At 36.6% G+C, this 18485-nt stretch overlaps 2 protein-coding genes across 7 annotated transcripts in view; one reads left to right on the top strand and one right to left on the bottom strand.

Annotated features, from left to right (window-relative positions):
- LOC306809324 (uncharacterized protein) overlaps positions 1 to 18485 on the bottom strand; it is a 303319-nt gene that overhangs the window by 94589 nt on the left and 190245 nt on the right. The window lies entirely within an intron of this gene.
- Positions 1 to 18485, top strand: part of CLEC16A (C-type lectin domain containing 16A) — a 60726-nt gene that overhangs the window by 7907 nt on the left and 34334 nt on the right. For 5 of the 6 annotated variants that reach the window (XM_079320724.1, XM_079320727.1, XM_079320725.1 and 2 more), the window contains exons 4-12: positions 37 to 185; positions 856 to 961; positions 2827 to 2950; positions 3858 to 4032; positions 4975 to 5028; positions 7351 to 7464; positions 12388 to 12616; positions 13975 to 14104; positions 18058 to 18158. In XM_079320724.1, the coding sequence (XP_079176850.1) occupies positions 37 to 185; positions 856 to 961; positions 2827 to 2950; positions 3858 to 4032; positions 4975 to 5028; positions 7351 to 7464; positions 12388 to 12616; positions 13975 to 14104; positions 18058 to 18158 (1182 nt within the window). The remainder of the gene's footprint in view (positions 1 to 36; positions 186 to 855; positions 962 to 2826; positions 2951 to 3857; positions 4033 to 4974; positions 5029 to 7350; positions 7465 to 12387; positions 12617 to 13974; positions 14105 to 18057; positions 18159 to 18485) is intronic. The other variant, XM_079320723.1, reaches the window with a different exon arrangement.

Raw genomic sequence — 18485 nt, 5'->3', positions numbered from 1 at the left:
TTTTTTTTTCTTTTTTTCTTTATTTTTTTTTTCCAGACTACCTGCTCTCTAATAACTATGTGAATTCTATTATTGTCCACAAATTTGACTTTTCTGATGAGGAGATCATGGCATATTACATATCATTTTTGAAAACTCTTTCCCTGAAGCTCAATAATCATACTGTACATTTCTTTTATAATGAGGTAAGTAAAGAAGGTTGCAGTATAATGACAAAAGAACTTGAATGAGAAATTAATAAGAGTGTGGCACATACTCTGTTTAGTCTCTTGTCTCATAAATGTCTTGCTTTTATTTTTATAATGGCCATGCCAGTAGTTGTGCATTTGTTTGTGAGGATCTCTGCACAAGCATGGCTTTATCCTCTTACAACTATAATAAATAGAAAATCTGGAAGTTAGCGTTATATTGGATCATTTCAGTTTTCAGATCAATTTTAAAATCTGTTTCCTTGAGAATTCAACTTATTTGTGCCTTGTTTTCTTGTGCTTTCATAAAGAGGATCTTTTCTGTTGCGTGATTTGGTTCTAAGAGGTTTAGTCAAAGTCCAAAAGGCTGAGTCAAACGGGCAAAGTGGAAATGGGTTTTTCTTCTCTGCACTCTGCTTTCTGCCAGAAGAGGGCACGAAAGTACTGAGTATGTGCACAATTATCCTGGGGAGCTCTGATGCTTAAAGCAGTTTATTTTAATGCAGAGCTACAAATGCAGCTGAATGTGCATTGTAAAATCATTTTAATTATTTAAGTAAAAGGTAAAGATACTGAGTTAATACACAGAAAACATATTTTATACAGAATCCCAGCCCGTATTCTGTACACGTTTAATGAATAAATATTTTCTTTCCTCTTGTTACAGCACACTAATGACTTTGCTTTGTACACTGAAGCTATTAAATTTTTTAACCACCCCGAAAGCATGGTCAGGATTGCTGTTAGGACTATAACTTTAAATGTCTACAAAGGTATGCTTTTTATATATTAAAAAAGGCATGTGTGCAAATCTTGTTTCATTATAGTTAATTTTCAGTTATTTGCTTGTGAGGATTTTCTGTCTATTTTCTAAGGTTGAAAAGCTTAGCATGTTGACAAGTTTCAGATACATATTTTGACTTTTGTGACCACTCTTCCAAGCCTGCAGTATGTACTTGTAAATAGTATTATTTTTTCACCAATGGAACTGGCTTTAAAAAAAAACCCAGAAGTGTCAGGCATACAGAAGGATCTTTAGTTTCTCTTCAAGAGAGGTCAGAATGTGACTGTATTTGTTAAGTAAATAAACAAAACCCCCAAAATCAGTGTTTTAAGAATATGAATTATCTTTTACTGATTAAATTGAGCTTTCTAGTGTGTGAAGCAGTAGCCAACATCACTCCCTTTTGAATTGGATGTGTATTAAAATGGCTGTAGAACTGTTAGGTGCTATAGTCACTCCAGTCTCATGAGGAACTGGACCATTCCCAGAGGTGCTCAGGGGAGGCCAGGATACTGCAGTCTCAAACTCCTGTGCAGGGCATTCCAGTAGGATGTAAGGAAAGAAGCTAAATCTTCACTGTGGGAGTAGTTGAACACTGCTAATGGGGTTTCCAGAGAAACTGTGGCATCTGTATTGTTTGAGGTCTTCAAAACTCAGCAGGGACCTCAGCAACCTGGTTGAACTTTGAAGTTAGCATTACTTTGAGAATATCTACCCTAAACCCAACATCCAAAAGTCACTTCCCCCTAATTTTTTCTTGGGATATATAACATTTTTAATAAACTGAAAATATCGCAATGTTCTATGTAAAAAAGAAAATGTTGTTTATTCTGAACTTCTACCTCTGAAATCAGCATGATATAAGGTAATGTGTATTATGCAATATGTACATGCAAGGCTCCTTGTTCTTTAGTCCATTTTAAGTTAAATTGCATGTTGAATTTACACAATTTTCTGTAAATTAAGAGAAGTGGTTTGACATTCTTCATAGCAGAATATGAGGTCTTTTTTAAAGCGATGCACAGTTAATGACTGGATAGCCTACATAGCAAGTAGGGTCTTTACAGTGTTGGCTGCAACACTTTTTGTGTATTGAGAAATGGGCACTTGGTACTTGCTCTCTAGTTCAAGGAACTGTAAATGCAAATATGAGCTTACAAAAAAAAAAAAGAGCAGATTATAGGCTTCATATCCTATTTGCGACATATTTATACAATTAAGAATTTTTATGAAAAAATTTACTTGTCTAAATTTTCATTGAATGTTGTAGTGATAAAATGGCTAGAGTTGAAAAGGCAGAGCTTTCAGATGTTCAGGTTTGATAATTTTCTGACTACTGTTTGCATATATTCTGCTCTAACACCTACCCTGTATGTTTTAGTTTAGATGCTTTGTGCTTTAGCATTTTAAACCCTTTTAGAGAATGTCACTATCCCAGTTCCTAATCCTGTTAACTGTTGTCTGTTTCTTTTGCCCTTCCTTCACTGATGATTCCTGTGTTCCTTAATGCAGTGTCATGTAAGTCTAACTAGCTTGACTCTCAGCATTGCTGCTTTATTCTTGTGCTTCTCTCTTCTTTTTAATAAATAATGTGCTAAAAGAACCTTTCTGAATTCCACTAGATTTGTTTATTTTCAGACATCTGTAAATATATCAACATTAGGCTCATTCAAGCCAGCCAAGAACTGATGTGACATTTTTATAGATTTCCATTTCATGCGTAAGATTGTGTCAGGTGTATACTTGTATGGAAAACCAGCATGTAATCAAATTCAAAAGATATTTTGTTGTATTTCTTAAAAAGCAATAAAAAATACTGGCAACTGATTTTTCTTTTTAATGATTTCTCTTCAGTGGACAACCAGCCTATGCTGCATTACATTCGAGATAAAACTGCAGTTCCTTATTTCTCCAACCTCGTCTGGTTTATTGGCAGCCACGTGATAGAGCTGGATAACTGTGTGCAGACTGATGAAGAGTAAGCTTTTACCAATGCTGCCTATTGAATGGGAATGCTTTTTCCAGATGTCAGTGATGCTCTTATTTTGTCTGTAGTAGTCCAGTTAAGTTAGTTTCTAGATATGTTCCCTTGTAGACAGTTCAGACTGTTACTCTTTAAAGTTTTTTAGTGATTCTTCAAGGTAACAGTGCTGTGTGCCCAGTCTGTGCTGATATCCCTACAAGTAAATTAGTGTTTGCAATGAACTTTTTCTTTATCTTTGTTTTGTTCTGCTAAAAAATAGCAGATATACAGAAGACACAACAGGTATTTTGTGCTAATCAATCTTATAAACTTTGACTTTCTAACATTCTTTTTCTATGTGTCATCTTATTAGAGGAGCTTTCTGAAAAGATTCCAGGAAAAAGATTTAAACTAGAAAGATGAACTTTAGTATGTGAACTGTCAGACCTAATATGGCAGTGTAATATTCCACTATCAACTACAGAAATACTTCATTGATTCAGGTTGTTCTTGCTTTGTCTTGCCACCCCCACCTTAGAGTGGGTGTGTGTTTCTTGCTTTCCTGAAGTGAAGAGGTAGGTGTTAAATACAACACCGAATTCTTCTTTCATTTTTGGAAAAAAAATCTTCTCATTTTTGTAGTTGGTTTGTGGAAAGACTGGCAATGGAAAGCAAAGCTTTGTAAAAACAGTCTTGTGAAAACTTGGAGGGGAAGACTTGGTATGTGCATCTTAAAGAAAATACAGGCAACTGTTTAACAGTTGCATTAATTGATTTCACTGAAACATCTAGTTTGGGCAGTCTACCTGAGCCAGGTGATCTGTGCCAGGGCTGCACATCGATTTTTTTTTTTTTTCCCCCCCCTAAGTTTTTAAGGCTTTCACAATTGATCACATATAATTTATTTCTCCTCTCTTTTCAGGCACAGAAATAGGGGCAAACTGAGTGACCTGGTAGCAGAACACCTTGACCATTTGCATTACCTTAATGATATCCTTATCATTAACTGCGAATTTTTAAATGATGTGCTGACAGACCACCTACTTAATAGGCTCTTTCTTCCCCTCTACGTGTATTCATTAGTAAATCAAGACAAGGTAAGCTAATACCTACAGTTAATTCTCAAAGGTGCTGCTTGCTGTCAGTGTGCAAAGTGATTTGACCAGTAGGTGTATGATACTTTTGGTATCTATGTATGGTTTGCATGAAACAGCTTAAATAAGGTGGCTGTAGAGGAAATACCCTGAGATAGAATTCAAGAGCACAGTAGATAAAATTTTATTCACCAAAAAAATATTTTGAGTGACACGGTGATTAAAAGCTCACAGGAGTGGAGACAAAGAAGAACCGCAAACTTGGAACAGGGTTTAAATTTCTGTGACAATGGGAGATGTGTGATTTCCTGTTCTGATAAGGTAACTTGTCTTCTGGCAAAAGCAAAAAAAAGAAAATTTGCCATGATCTAAAAACCTGTCCAGGTAGAAAATGAAGACTTTGGGTTTGGTACTTATTTCTTCTATTTGCAGAGAAGCTGTGTTTTAATGTGATGTAGCTGAATTTATTTTAAAGCATAGCCTTTAAATTAAGTGGGAAACTGTTTTTTAGTGAAATAGAAACTTTTTTTTTAAACCTGCACAGATTCCTACATTCAGTTGTCTGTTGTGGGTAATATTTCATGCTATCTGAATAGCTAATTTTCAGAGCAGTCTTTAATGAATGTTCACTGAGATGAAACTTTTGAACCAATAGTGGCATAGTGGAAATCAATGTACTTCTCAGATGCTCACCTGTTTAAGTTACTGAAGTGATCATGAGAGACAGTAATTAATTGCAATTTTTTAACCAAGGAAGATTGAAGGATATGCTTATTCAGAGTCTTCATTTCAAATAGTTTACAAGTAGTGAATGTTAAGGAACATGATGCTTTCTGAATATTTTATAGCAGAATGTGAAACAACACAAGTTTCATTTTTAATAAAACATTAAGCCATATAAATATTTGTGTAAGTAAATAAACATTTTTGTAACTTTTTCTGTAGGGTGGAGAGCGTCCAAAAATAAGTCTCCAGGTTTCTCTGTATCTTCTTTCTCAAGTAAGTATTTTAAGTATTTGTCCTATTTCAGAACAAATTTTGCATTACAGTTGTGGTTATAAAGTAGTATATTTTCATAATTTTGGCAAAACCATTAAAGAAAATTTGTCAGAACAAATTTTTAACCTTTCAGTTTCCATTAAGAAAAAAAATTAAACATTTTTGGCAGAAATTCTGTACGCTCCCTGACAAATGAAGTATAATAGTGATATGCAGCATGTGGGACAGAACTTGGTACAATGGCAGATGAAATTTGCCTGGATGCTGTACTACATTTTGAATCTTTCCATAGCTTAAGCTGTGGAAAATTTCAGGTTTGAATTTTCTTCTTTGAAAACCCAAACCTCAAAAACCACCACTACTAAAATCTCACTTTCTCACAATATGCATTTCATTATGCCTATAGGTTAAACCTGTAATTAAGTACTTATTTCTTACTCGTATCAGTTCCACCTCCTTTTCTTTCTGGAACTTATTTTCAAATTCAGAATTTTACAGTAGGTTTTTTTATGTTATAGAGAAAAGGCATTTATTCTCCCTAAAGTCTTCAGTGCATTCCTGAGACTGATTTTCTTAAATTATATTGTCTGAAAATAGTTTTGACTTGTGTTCATAGAATTTATACTTCTTTTTCTTTGATCTTAGAATTTTTCAATGCTTATTTTATTATAATCTGGCCCATAATTTCATATTTTTGCTAGAAGTATGGAGTTGGTTTTTTTTTTTACCTAGAAAAATATAATTTGGTACTCCTTAATTTAAACCTAAAAATTTTAGTGGTGTGAGGATTATTTATGCAGATAAAACTGTGGGAGCAGGAGCTTCTTGTAACCAAAGGGATCTGCATCATACAGTTGCGTAAGGTGACCTGTTTGAAAGTTTTTGCTTTTGGTGGAAGTATGGACCAGGTATCACTTCAGGATTTGTATCTATGTCTTCATTCTCTTTAAAGAAGAAAATGGAAGTAGTCATAAAGAACTGAGAACAAATTTTGTGTATCAGAATGGGATGTGATATAGAAAAATGAAGCAATTGTTTCTGTGACTGGCAGAAAAACATCTTTTCCCACCTCTTTTAACCTGGAGCTTGTCTGTGGTTGGGTGAGACCTGCCAAACCTTGTTGCCTGTTTCTGTTCCTGACACCAGGCATATGCTCTAGGCACTACTCATATTAGAGACAAGTGCTTGAGAGACTTGTGCTAGCACCTGGAAATGCACTGCTGGGACTTCTCAGCCACTGTCACAAAGGGAACACATGCTGTTCTTGCAGCAGAACAGGCCTGTGGACAGTCACACAACGCTTGCTGCATTGGCAGAAGCTCGAGTGATTTGGAGGTTGTTCAAAGCACTTTTGAAGGGTGTTGTGACTTGAAAGTTTTATATAGATCACTACTACATGCTAATAATTACTTTGCTTTTGGAGGACTGGAATGCTTCTGACTTTAATCAGAAAAGCTGTGGAGAACATTTAGATAAATATTGTCAAAGTGATTAGATTTAATGACTTAGAAATTATTTGGGAATTTTACAGCTAGAATCACTGAAAAGGGATCCAGCCTTGATGTTCCTGTGAAGAAAATGGATATAAGCTGACAGAAGGCTATTGCAGCTGGACCTGAGCTGGTTCTGTCTGGGAGCCAGTTGTTTGCTGGCCCAGACTTGTAAGCCTTGGCTTAAAATAAAGTAGTCAGTGTAAACACAGAGCTCTGGTAAAGCACCAAAACACTTAAGATCAAATGTTTCAATGCTCCAGGCATTATGGTCCTTACTATTGTGTTCTTTACCCACTGTGTAGCTGACACTGATTTGCTGCAATTTCAGAGCCAGAAAAGCTGCTTCTAATCCAGCTCAGCCTAGTGTATAGGCTTTAGTCATGAATCACTGCACAGTGATTGTGTGCACAGAACTTTCTGGAGTCTGGCCAGCTCTTGGCACACAGGAAGGTCTGGGGATGCTGTGCACCATAATCAGTTTGTTATTTCTAAAAAATAATAAATTTCTGGAATGGTATAATGAGTTCCTTGCTAGAATATCACACAACTTTCCTCTCAAAGGTGTTGCAAAGAGAGAATTTACACTTCTCAGAAGGAGGAAGGAATGTAAGAATTAATAAAACTAGGTAGCTTCAAAGATAGAGAAAGGTCAGATACTCATGTCTCCTGTGTTTTGAAGTAGATTTAATGATCTCTCAGTGTTAACAGTTGTACTTATATGTAAACTAAAGATAGCACTTAAGGTCAAAAGTATGTTCAGCTACTGAAATCGTGAAACCGTGTATTCTGTAAATATGTCTGATATTTTTTTCTGCCCTTCTTTCAATAGGTTTTTCTGATTATACATTATGCTCCCTTGGTGAACTCCTTGGCTGAAGTTATACTCAATGGGGACCTCTCAGTGTTTTCTTCTAAGGTTGAGCAAGATATACAGAAAAACTCAGTAAGTTGCCAACTGTCTCTAATTTTATTTTTTTTAAGGCAAAGAAAATATTTGAGAAATAGAATCAGGTATCTGGTCAACTAAGGTGTTTATGTTTAGGAGAGGAGAGCAGCATCAGACTTCAGCTTTTGTTGTTGGATCATCATTTTGATGGGACACTTGTGTAACCCAGTCTTCTGTGTTCATTTATCTGCCCTTTGGTAGTGAAATAAAAATTATTCAGCACAACTTTCCTGTGAAATTTCCTTGTGCAACTTGTAGTAGATATGGGAGAAAAAAATACCTAAAAAATAGTTAGAAAAAATACCTGGCTTAAGATTTTCATCTGAATATTCCCAGTGTTTTAGCAGTAAAGCTGATCATCCAAGGAAGTTGTGTATTGGTGAGCATGTGAGAAGAGTGACCAGCCACAGAGAGAGGGGAGCTTATCACTCTGTCATTGCCCTTTACCTTCATGTTTAACCCTGGACAGATGGTGCTAGATGCTGATGCTGATGTTTTCTAGATGTCATATTTATAATATTTTCCCTTTTGTTTGTGCAATGCTTACTTGTTACCTTTTAAAGGCCTATTTTGGGGATAGTAACAAGTAAGGGGGCATGACCTTACTTTAATAGCCTCTGACTGTAGTTCTGTCTAAAAATTGAACATGTCCCCTAGTGACTGGCCAGCAGTTGCTGATTGAATGTTTAATTTATTACAAGCAATATATATTAGTTCTCATGCACCTTCCTTCCTAGCAGTGTCTGTAGCTCTGGGAGTTTCAAGGGGGGAGATAAATTTCAACTCTTCAAGATACATCAACTTTTCAAGATTTCTAGTCATTGGGCATTGGAAGCTCTGTGGACTGATCTTAGCCAGTAGCTTTTGGGTTCTGGTGTTTTGTTCTGTTGACCTTGATATTTGGAATCTAACCTTTTTTTAGAAAAAACTATGGTAGAATGGTAGAGTTGACTCATTGCTTTAAGATAAAGCAATCTCTTACTTATGTTAGGAAATGTCTGACATTCTGCACACTGAATGTTGTGTGTTACTTGTGCAGAGGCTTTGTTGCTAGGAAATTTGTGGCAAGAGGGTGGAGTACCAGTTGTTACAGAAGTGAGATTTTCTTTTCCTGTCATGGTTACTGTACAGAGTTACAAAATACCTATAGCATGTGTTTGTGTGCATGCACTTCTGTTAGGAATATTAGGTGTTTCCTATGGACTCCTATTTATCTCCTAAATTTGTAATACAATTTAGGTTGCTGCTCCTTACTGGCCTTGAAGTTGTGTCCTTTTAACATATAAACTGGGGGCTCTGTTGTACTTGAACAGGTACTAAATAGGAGAGGTATTGGACTTCTGCAGTAGATCCTTAGGGAAACTGCCAGAGGTGGAGCTGTGTTCCAGAGAGTGCAGAGCAGTGGGTAAAGGGAAAAACTTCCATGGGAGGAACCTTAATTTTTAGTAACTTCAACCATACTCTTCAATGAAAGCATGGAGGGGAAAGCCTGGACTGCAGAAGCACACTGGTGAGGTTGGTCCTGTGCAGAAGGAGGGGAGCAGAAGAGCTCTGTGCCAGGGTGCTTCCAGGGAGGGGAGCCATGGAGGGAGCTGCACTGCAGGGCTGTGTGGGAGCAACTGCTGCAGGCTTTGCTTAGGCTTCCCTGCTGATACACAGATCAGTGTAGGGAGGCTCAAGTCATTGCACAAATGAAGGCACAGCCAAGTAAAGTGAGGCAGTTTCTTGTTGCTCTGTGATGGGAGTTCATGGGGTGGGAAGTTGATTTTTGAGCATTGTTAGCCATTCAGCATTGTTAGCTAGCCAGGCTGTTCCCTGGACTATGAGGTGAATCAGGATCATTGCAGGATTATTGCTGTGGTGTTTTCTGTTGCAAAGAAATAGCAAACTTCTATTGAATACTAAAAGCTACTTCAGAAGTTAGTTTAGAATTGTTGAAGAGAAGTAATGAGGAAATTTTTAAATTTACTTTCAGTCTGAATGTAGAATTTTTTTTTTTTTCTTAAATCAGACCCAAGTATATTATTTACTGCTTCCTTTCTGTTCTAATTTGTCATGATAGCTATTCTGATACTGTCCTAAGCTTGTTGTTTTGGGGATATCTGTGTATTGTGGTGAACTGCAGCTATTTCTAAACCCCTGTTCTGTGCCTAACACTGGCTCGTGTGTTGCAACTGAGATGTCTTGGTATGTTTAAGTTGAAATGTAACTGTCAGTTTCTAACTAGCACATAGCTTTTAAACCCAGAATTAAGTAGAACTTCATATCTATATTCATCTTCCTAATAAGATAAATTAAAGTAAAATGAGTTATAGAGTAAGGCACAAAGGTACTAGGCACAGAGTCTTGTGTCCTCTTGCTGGGACACTGAGTAAAGAGCACTTAACAAAAACAAAAGCTGGGAATGATTGCAGTTGCTGTGTATAAATGCAAAATACCCTGAGTTATTTAACACAAAGAGCAGTGGTAGTTGTCACAGCAGGGGCATGTGATACTGTTCACTGGAAACCAATTTATGGAAAAAATGACCAGCAGTTGTAACTGCTGAATTGCTGAATTGGCAATAACCTACCCATGAAGATCTGCTGAACATCGCTGGGCAGTAGTGATTTCCTAAGCTCCCATGAGCAAGTTCTTCACATCATTCCATCTTTTTCCCTATATTTCTGGTTTTAGGCATCATCAGAAGTAGTACAAACCCTTATGTCACAATGAGAGTTGAATATGTGTAGGCAGTAGAATGTATTCAAACTTGTCACATATCACACTAAGGTTTACCTTACTTCCTGTAAAATCTGTTTTCCTGCATCATTCAGATGTGGGCCAGTTCTCCCTAGTGCATATTTCTTTAACCTACTTTCTTCTTCCTGTAAAGCATGTTACTGGTATTGCCTTATTTTACCATCACACGTTGCACAAGATAAACCATTAAAATGTGGTGAAAGACATTTTAAAGTTATGAACTAGCAGTACCTCAAGCTGAATAATCAACTTATATGATAAAGCAAATGCTATCCAAATTAATTTTAAGTCTGACTTTCAAATATTTTAATTATCAAGCTTTGTTGCCTTTAGCAGAACAAAATATTTCTATAGGGTTTTTTCTACAGCACTCTTTCATGGAGCAGACCATGGCTCAGTGTTTATGAACACATCAGTGTCTGCTGGTCTCTTGTGCTATTTTGCTCATGTGGCTGACAGCATATGAGAAATGCAGGGATGTTAATTATCTGCTTTCTCCATAAAGAAGTAGCTACAAGATTCTGGGAAGCAATGCAGAAGTAAGAAGTGAATGCAGAAAGGGGAAAATGTGTTATGCAACTTGCATGTTACTTTTCTGTTTTTCCCCTAAATAACAGGACCTAAGGTGCTCTTCCCTTTTCTTATGACTTTTCTGGTCAAAAGCCATCAATAAAGGTAACTTGGTGATTTTATAACCGTCCTCTGTTGCAGTTGGATCACACAAAAAATGCATCAGAGACATTATCAGGGGACATAAGAGTAGTAAGTTTTATATTACAGGGTTTTTTTGGTATTGTTTCAGTGCCAAGTGTAAAGTTACTTATGCAACATTTCTATAAAACATTCGAAGTATGTCAGAAGGTTCAGAGAATCATTTTGGCCTTTTAACTTGTAGACAACTTCTTCCCTCATCTTTTCCTGATGAATTTTTTTTTAATATATAGATGTTCTTAACTAGGTGAAGGGAAGGATTTTTCAAACTTTGCCCTGAAGTTTCTTTGATGCAGTTGTCTTGAGTGCTTATTGTACAGAGTCACCTAAGGCAAAAAATGTAATCAGTTTGGTATTTACTCTAGTCTTTTTTTCTCTTGCTTGCCCTAAGTTTTTAACCCTTTAGGCAGTGTCAGCTAAATGTGATTGAAGTATGGAGCTCTGGAAGGTGAAGGGTTTCTGTAGCTGTCTTGTTTAGTGTACACCTGACAGAAAGCTCCAAATCATGTGTTCCACTTCCTCAGTAACAAGAGGTTTGGCTGATCAGTGTTTGTGTTGTACTCTGGTGGTCAGCTGGCAGGTGCAGCCAGGGAAAGGGAAGCTCAGACAACACAGCTCAGAAACAAGCTGCAGAATTGTAAAATACCAAGTTTGCTATGCCTTTTATTTGCAGAGCTTCTTGTAGCATCTTGGTCACTTTCTATCAGAATCTATTGTTCTGTGTTGTTAGGATGACACACTCTTGGAAATAATTTGGTTTCTTCTGGGAGAAATTTGTCATATAAACTTATTTGCTTGCTCTATATATTAATATTCAGGAAAACAAGGTGTTGGGTTTGCCATCTTATCCTGTGATAACTTCATAAAACACAAGTAAATTAACAAATGAAGTTGTGTTTTGTAGACTTGGTGAGTCAATGTCTGGAGGATAGAAAAAGGTTAATGACAGTGTCATTTGTTCCTAGTTGATACATGAATGAGTTTGATGTTGAGGAAAGCACAAGTCTCCAAGAAAAGCAAACCAACCCAAAATCTCCTAGTGTAGAGCACTGGATTTTGTCCTTCCTGCTTTAAAAAGGTCCTTGCACCTTTAAAATTATTATGTTTCATGTTAATACACTGCTGTCAACACATATGAAGGATTTTGCTTTATTCTTTTTACAAAAGGTCTCTGAATTTTATGTGTACTATCTGTCTCAATCCTTCAATTTAAAACTTGTAGTGGTGAAATAGGTAGTTCTGCATCATCTTGTCTTCAGAAGACCTACTTGTTAATAGATCTTTGGAGTATGTTACTTTGGAGATAGTTGTGCTAGTGATGATTTGGTATTAATTTTTTGTATTTTAAAATGGATTTGAGATTTGTGGACAGTGTGCTGATTTGCATTTTATATGAACTGAAGTTACTTTATCAATTGCAGTTAAAAATGCTGTGCTGTAACTCAGTGTAAACTGTTTAATTTACAGGCAAAGTCAAGTATCAGGTGTTTCATAAAACCCACAGAAACACTTGAAAGATCTCTTGAAATTAACAAGCAGAAAGGGAAGAAGAGGATGCAGAAAAGACCCAATTATAAAAATATTGGTGAAGAAGACGAAGAGGAGAGAGGATCTGAAGATAACCAAGATGACCTTGATAAAAGCAAAGGTACAGAAGCAAGTTCAAAGGGTGTAAGAACAAGCACTGAAAATGAAGGTGAGTATTTCAGCAAGAAAATGGTGCTTACAATTTAGGTACTTTGGTTTACTGATGGATCTAGTTGTGGTTTGTTACACAACTTGTTCTCTTGCTGTGCACTAGGTAAACATGGGACTATGACATTTGTTTAAGGCTTTGGCTGGATTTTTTTTCTCCTGTTAAATCAAGCTGTGAGAACATGTGCATCTAATGTGATTAAAAACTATGAAAGTGTGTTCATGTCTGCCTGTAGGCCTTGGCCCTTATCAGACTGCACCTCACTGTTCATGGCTGTGGGCACTTGATAAGCAAGCTTGACAACTTTGTAGCTTGTCCTTTTGTGGTGAGGGGGAGCTGTAGCCACTTCACCTTGGAAGATGGTCAGCAGTATTTTTATGCATGATTCAATGACAAAATTCAACAGATGTGTTGAAGTGACATGATAGAAGATGATATAAATATAAATAGTTCAAAACTGAAAATGTCTTTAACTCTTAGATTTTTATTTTGTTTTCTGCATTTTTGATGTAGTAAAAACCTAAGTACTGCTTTTATAAATGGGTTGTCTTACAGCATATTGTAACTGTTTATTTTATGGTTGCTGACTTTTAGAAGGATATATATAAGTCCTAGTAATTACATTAAACATAAATTGAGAAAAATGTGGCAGGGTTGCCTGCAAGCAATTGAAAACGAGAGTATTTTGCTTTGGCAGTCCTGTCCAAACATGTCTGAGTTTAGATTTAGGTAAACACTCTTTTTGAGAAGGCTTTCCTTAAATGGCATCAAATGACTGATGGTGTATTTTCCACCATGATTTAAAAAAAAATATGAAATAATCTACTGTTTGAACTGGTGCATTTAGTTGTACTCTTTGACCAAATTCCTAAGGGAAGGCAAGATTTGTTGTTCTACTGAAAGTCAGTAGGTGTGAAGCACTGTGGGCCAGGTGTCCTGTTTGCTGCAGTTGTAGAGGCCTGTTTACACCCTCAGTGAAACTTGATGTCCACCTGTGCCCCAGTCTCACCAGCTGTTTCACAAATCTTTTTTTCAGAAGGAGGTTCGAGGGCTTTTCTTCCTGTGGTTTGCGTGGGAAGAGAGCTTACTGTGGCTTGTTTATTCACCAAAATGATATCTGTCTTTTCTTTACATATTTTATATTTATGTATGTATTTCTTGTAGTGTTACATTCCTTAAGGAAATGTAAGCCAAGTTCTTTACTGTGAAGAAAATTTGCCTACATCTGTTCATTAACTTTTCTGAGGTTACCTCATATATATAAGATGCTTTTAATACCAAACAGAAAAAACAGAAGAGCTTGTGATTAACTTCATTAAACATATCAAATTTTGGTGGTATGTTTTGGTTTTTTTTAGAAATAGAGATGGTAATCATGGAGAGATGTAAGCTGTCAGAGTTGTCTATCTCTGCTGTGACAGAACAGAATACAACAGATGAAGAAAAAAGTGCAGCTGCTTCTGGGAGTGAGATAACAAACTGGAACAGGTATAAAGGAACTGTAAAAGATTTTGCTGAATTGCTTTCTTACCTACCCTCCCTTAAATCTTTTGCTTTTCTTAAAGGGATGTTTTGAATCTGCTTCAAGTTAAAATTACAGGGTTTTTCTGGATTACAAGTGAGTGAATCAATACAAAAGTGAGGTGTACCATCTCTACTGCTCAGTTTTGGAAATGATCCAGTTCCTTTGTAATTTGTGCTTTTCTTTATGACAGTTGTGATGCCTTAAGTTCATAAATTACAGAATATTTACACAACAGAAATAGAATAGAAATGTTTCCATCCCTTAATTTCCTAAGTCTCGAAATTAAGATAGAAGTTTTATTAATTATGTTTATGGTTGAATTTGTCCATTTTGTATGCACTTATGTATTGGAGGAATTATGTATAAGGAAAAAAACAAGGAAAATTCTGCAGTCCAGGGCTGAATTGGGCAGAATTTTAGCAGCAGTAGTTATAGGCAAACCCTTGTAACTTTTGTACTGTTTCCAGGGTCCATTAGTATTTTTAAGGGTTATTGGAAACTTCTACTGGAAATACAGTTTATAAGTGTTTCTGGGAGAAGAAATTTCCCTGACTTCAAAATGTAAGCTTGCATATAATGAGTACCCCTTAGACACCTTCTCAGTAGGAATTTTGCATTCCTGTTAGTAGAATGTTAAGAAACCATGTGCCTTACACAAAAATAATTGCAAATGTGTCCACTGGGGAAATGCTCATGTTTGATAGGATTTAAAATTTATTTTTAAACTTGGGAAATGCTGCCTGGTATTCCCAGAATTTCATTCTGTCTCCATTATAGCTTTGTAGTTTAGATTACATTCATTAATAAAGATAACATTTAATTTCATTGTAAAAGTGAAATTGAACCTTGACTTGAACTGGCTTTAAAACACATTGTTCTAGATTATTGATAATTTGACTAAAATATGTGCCAAATGGCTTTTAGAAAGAAATTGGCAGTGAGTGCATGGAATACTAAAGTGACTGGTATGCTCGGGTCTTAAAAAGTGCAGAATGCTTAGAAGTGAGCTGCCAGTGCATTTGGCAACTATCTGCAGTTCAGGCCTCTCTTGATCTGCAAGTGTGGTCTCACAGCATTCTGCATCTTTTCTAAAAATAAGCTACATTAAAGAATGTGCAGAGCTAAAAATAGTTTTAAAATAGGGATATACCTTGTATAGGGCAATTCTGGCCTTTTATATGTGATTTTTTTTTTTTTTTAATATCAGTGGATTAGCTGCTATAGTTTAAGAAGTTGTATTAGATTATATGCCAGGTATAGTATTCTAAACAGCAGCTAAATTTCTCAAGAGACTTGCTCCAGTATATGTAGTTTCTGTCCTACACTGGTTGGAATCACTGATCCTTGTGGATAAGGCACCATGTAGAAGTGGAAAATGCAGTGTTCACTCTGCCATACTGGAACTGAAGCTTCCATGCCTGGAATAATCATTAATGCTTGTGATAACAGTGGTTCCTCCTGTGTTGCAGTCTTCAGTTGTGGACATACTCCACAAGAATAAATAATTTGAGGAAAAGTTGTATGGCATTTGATCTGCTGCTTCTATCAAGCCCTTAGTAAAAGGCTAGTAAAGGAAGCAAATGATTACAGACTTAAGAAATAAATTTGAAAATACTTAGGACATAGCCTTTACTATAAAAAGTGGGGATTTTTTTTTTAAATAGTCTAATAGTTATTGAAAAATAAATGGAAAATAGCACAGATGGCAGTTAAAAACCTGCAGCTGTAAAAGCTAAGTCAGGCTTTTAATTTTTCTTAGCCCTTTTCCTACTGTGAAAAACAAAAGAAAAAGCTTAAGTATTTTAGGTGTTATTTTATTTTGATAGGCCTCACCACTGGAAAGTTTAAGCTTAAAGACATGTTTTAAATTACCTTATTTTATGAAATGCTGCACAGCAAAGCTTTTTTCCAAAGCATGTCCAATCTTCATGCTGTGTTGTGGCTTCTGTTGCTGCTTTCTTAGGCTGAAGTTTTCCTGCATCTATTGTGTGTTTAGTCTAAATGAGGAACACTGGTGAGGGAGATTCTTGGAAGTTGTTTCAGCCTCAGGTTATTGTGGCTGAGACAGATAATGCCAGTAAGATGATGTGAAGAAACATCTGGAATGAAAATGGTCTCTTTTGCTGCTGTAATGATTTTTTTCAAGTCTCATAATTTCATGAATCTAATTAGTATGTAGGGAAAAACAATGAAAAATGCATTGGACATCACAGAAGTAATTTAATACTGTGTAATATTGGTGTTAATGGAACAACTACTGATACCTCAGCAGCTTTGACCTGGTAAAACACTGACTTTAATTAAATTACATTAAATAGTACTTTTATAGGTTAGGGATTAGGTTGTTTACTGTCTGCTGTTGTCTGAAAACAAACTAAGTGTTATCTTGCTTTTAAGTATTTTAATATCGTAGTCCTCTTTGTTCTTTAAACCTTGAAGCTGAGCTCATTTTATGGAGTGAAAAGCCCCCTCCCTATCTGAGGGTGACACGAGGCCTGTAGGGTTTGTGTAATGCTTAAGAAACCTGAAGGCACTTTTGGCTTGTTTTCAACATTAATTCTTTAGCTTGTTTTTCCTTGAGTAGTTAGATTCTTTTGAGATCTGCAGTATGTGGGCAGTTTGACTGCAGCACTTGGAGCAGTGTTGGACTTGGGCAGAGGGGTCAGTGCAGGTGTCATTGCTGGTGGAGGGGCAGTGCAATCCAGGCTCAGGCACGAGCTGGGCAGGGAACAGTTGGGCTGGGGCTCTGCTCAGTGCCTGGGCTCGGTAAGAGAGCAGAGCCCTGCTGGGCTGTGCTGGGGCTGGGGGAGCTGCAGTGCATTGCTGTGCCTCGGCTGCACTGGGCACAGCTCGCAGTGACTGTGAGCACTGGGCATTGCTTGTGTTGTGTTCTGGTCCCTGACAGCCCTTCTCACCCCACAACCACAGCAGTGACTGTAGTGCCTGCTTCTCGTCTGCTAGCCTTGAGCACAGCAAAATGGGTTTGCTTCTATGGTTTAAAATATAGGAATAAACCCTTTCCACTCAGGCTTCCACACTGTTATCTTCTGATGACTGTGACACTTCCCTGATACACCATTTATCTGGGCCAGTTGTGAAAATATATTTCGTTTCTGCTAGTGCTCTGAACTTGAATGACTGGCTAGATGCAAGCCAGTTTAAGACCAGATGTGAAGCTGCCTTGCCATCAGATCAATCTCAGCCATATCTGATCTGTCCAAATGCCTTCTGGATTACACTGACTTTTGTTGTCTTTCCAAGGTACAGGTGAAGAAAAGGTGAACTTAGCACTGTTTGTAACTTCCGAAATATGTGTCATAGGTCACACATGTTTAAACTTAGGAAAACAAAGCTCATCTGCAATCCAAAGTGGTTTGTTCTCTCTTCAAATATTCCCTCCTAGTTAATTTTTCTCTCCTGTAACTGGTAAAATTGGACAGTAAAATTGTTGTTTTAGAACAACTTAGCTTCCTCAAAACTTCTGGTAGAAATGCCTTCTTGTAATAGTAAGAACTTTTCAACTTTGTTTAGCACATGAGTTTTAAAGGAGTCTGTTCTATACTACAGTGATAGCAGCTCCTTAAATTGACTTACGTATGTGCTTAAAACAAGCTCTGCAATGCTTCTATATACTTACTCAACAGGCTGCAAACAACCTAGTAAATGTTTGAACAATCAATTCTTGGGAAAGTATTACGTAATAAATCCTGTTAAAACTCAGAATTATTGTCAGTGTGTAAATACAAAACATGACTCTAATCTGAGTACTCTGTAACAGAACTCCCTTGTTATAATGTCTGAAAATGTGCATTACTATAAATTTGACTCTTCCATTAGCTACATGTGTAGTAAGATAGTTACCCATTTTTCTGTAGATTTTTTTTTTTAACTGTTTCTAAATTACTCCTTTCCACAGGCCTTTTCTTGATATGGTCTATAATGCACTGGACTGTCCTGAAGATGATTACTATGCCCTCTTTGTGCTCTGTCTTTTATATGCAATGTCACACAACAAAGGCAAGTGCTACTATGTAGAGTTAACTGCAGGGCTGGGGTTGGAAAAACCTGTAAACCTCAACAGTCATCTTCTGATTTATGAGGTTGTTTATTGCTGTTCTTTAGAACAAGTCAAGGAGATCCCCACAATCCCTAACTGTGTATTGTTCTAATAGGTCTCACAGCAAGTCAGTCTTTTCTGAGAAATAACTTTGATATTTTAGGGGAATATGTTAAAGAAAGATGGGATTCATTCCCTTCTATACCAAATCGGTGGAAATGTTATTTGTATTGGGGAGGATACTGAATGGGGCTATGACAAAATAAAATTCCCATTTCTTTTAAACA

This window comes from Erithacus rubecula (genome assembly GCF_903797595.1).
Source record: "Erithacus rubecula genome assembly, chromosome: 17".
NCBI classification, from domain to species: domain Eukaryota; kingdom Metazoa; phylum Chordata; class Aves; order Passeriformes; family Muscicapidae; genus Erithacus; species Erithacus rubecula.
Note: the sequence above shows the minus strand (reverse complement) of the source record. Positions and strands in the feature narration are given on the sequence as shown.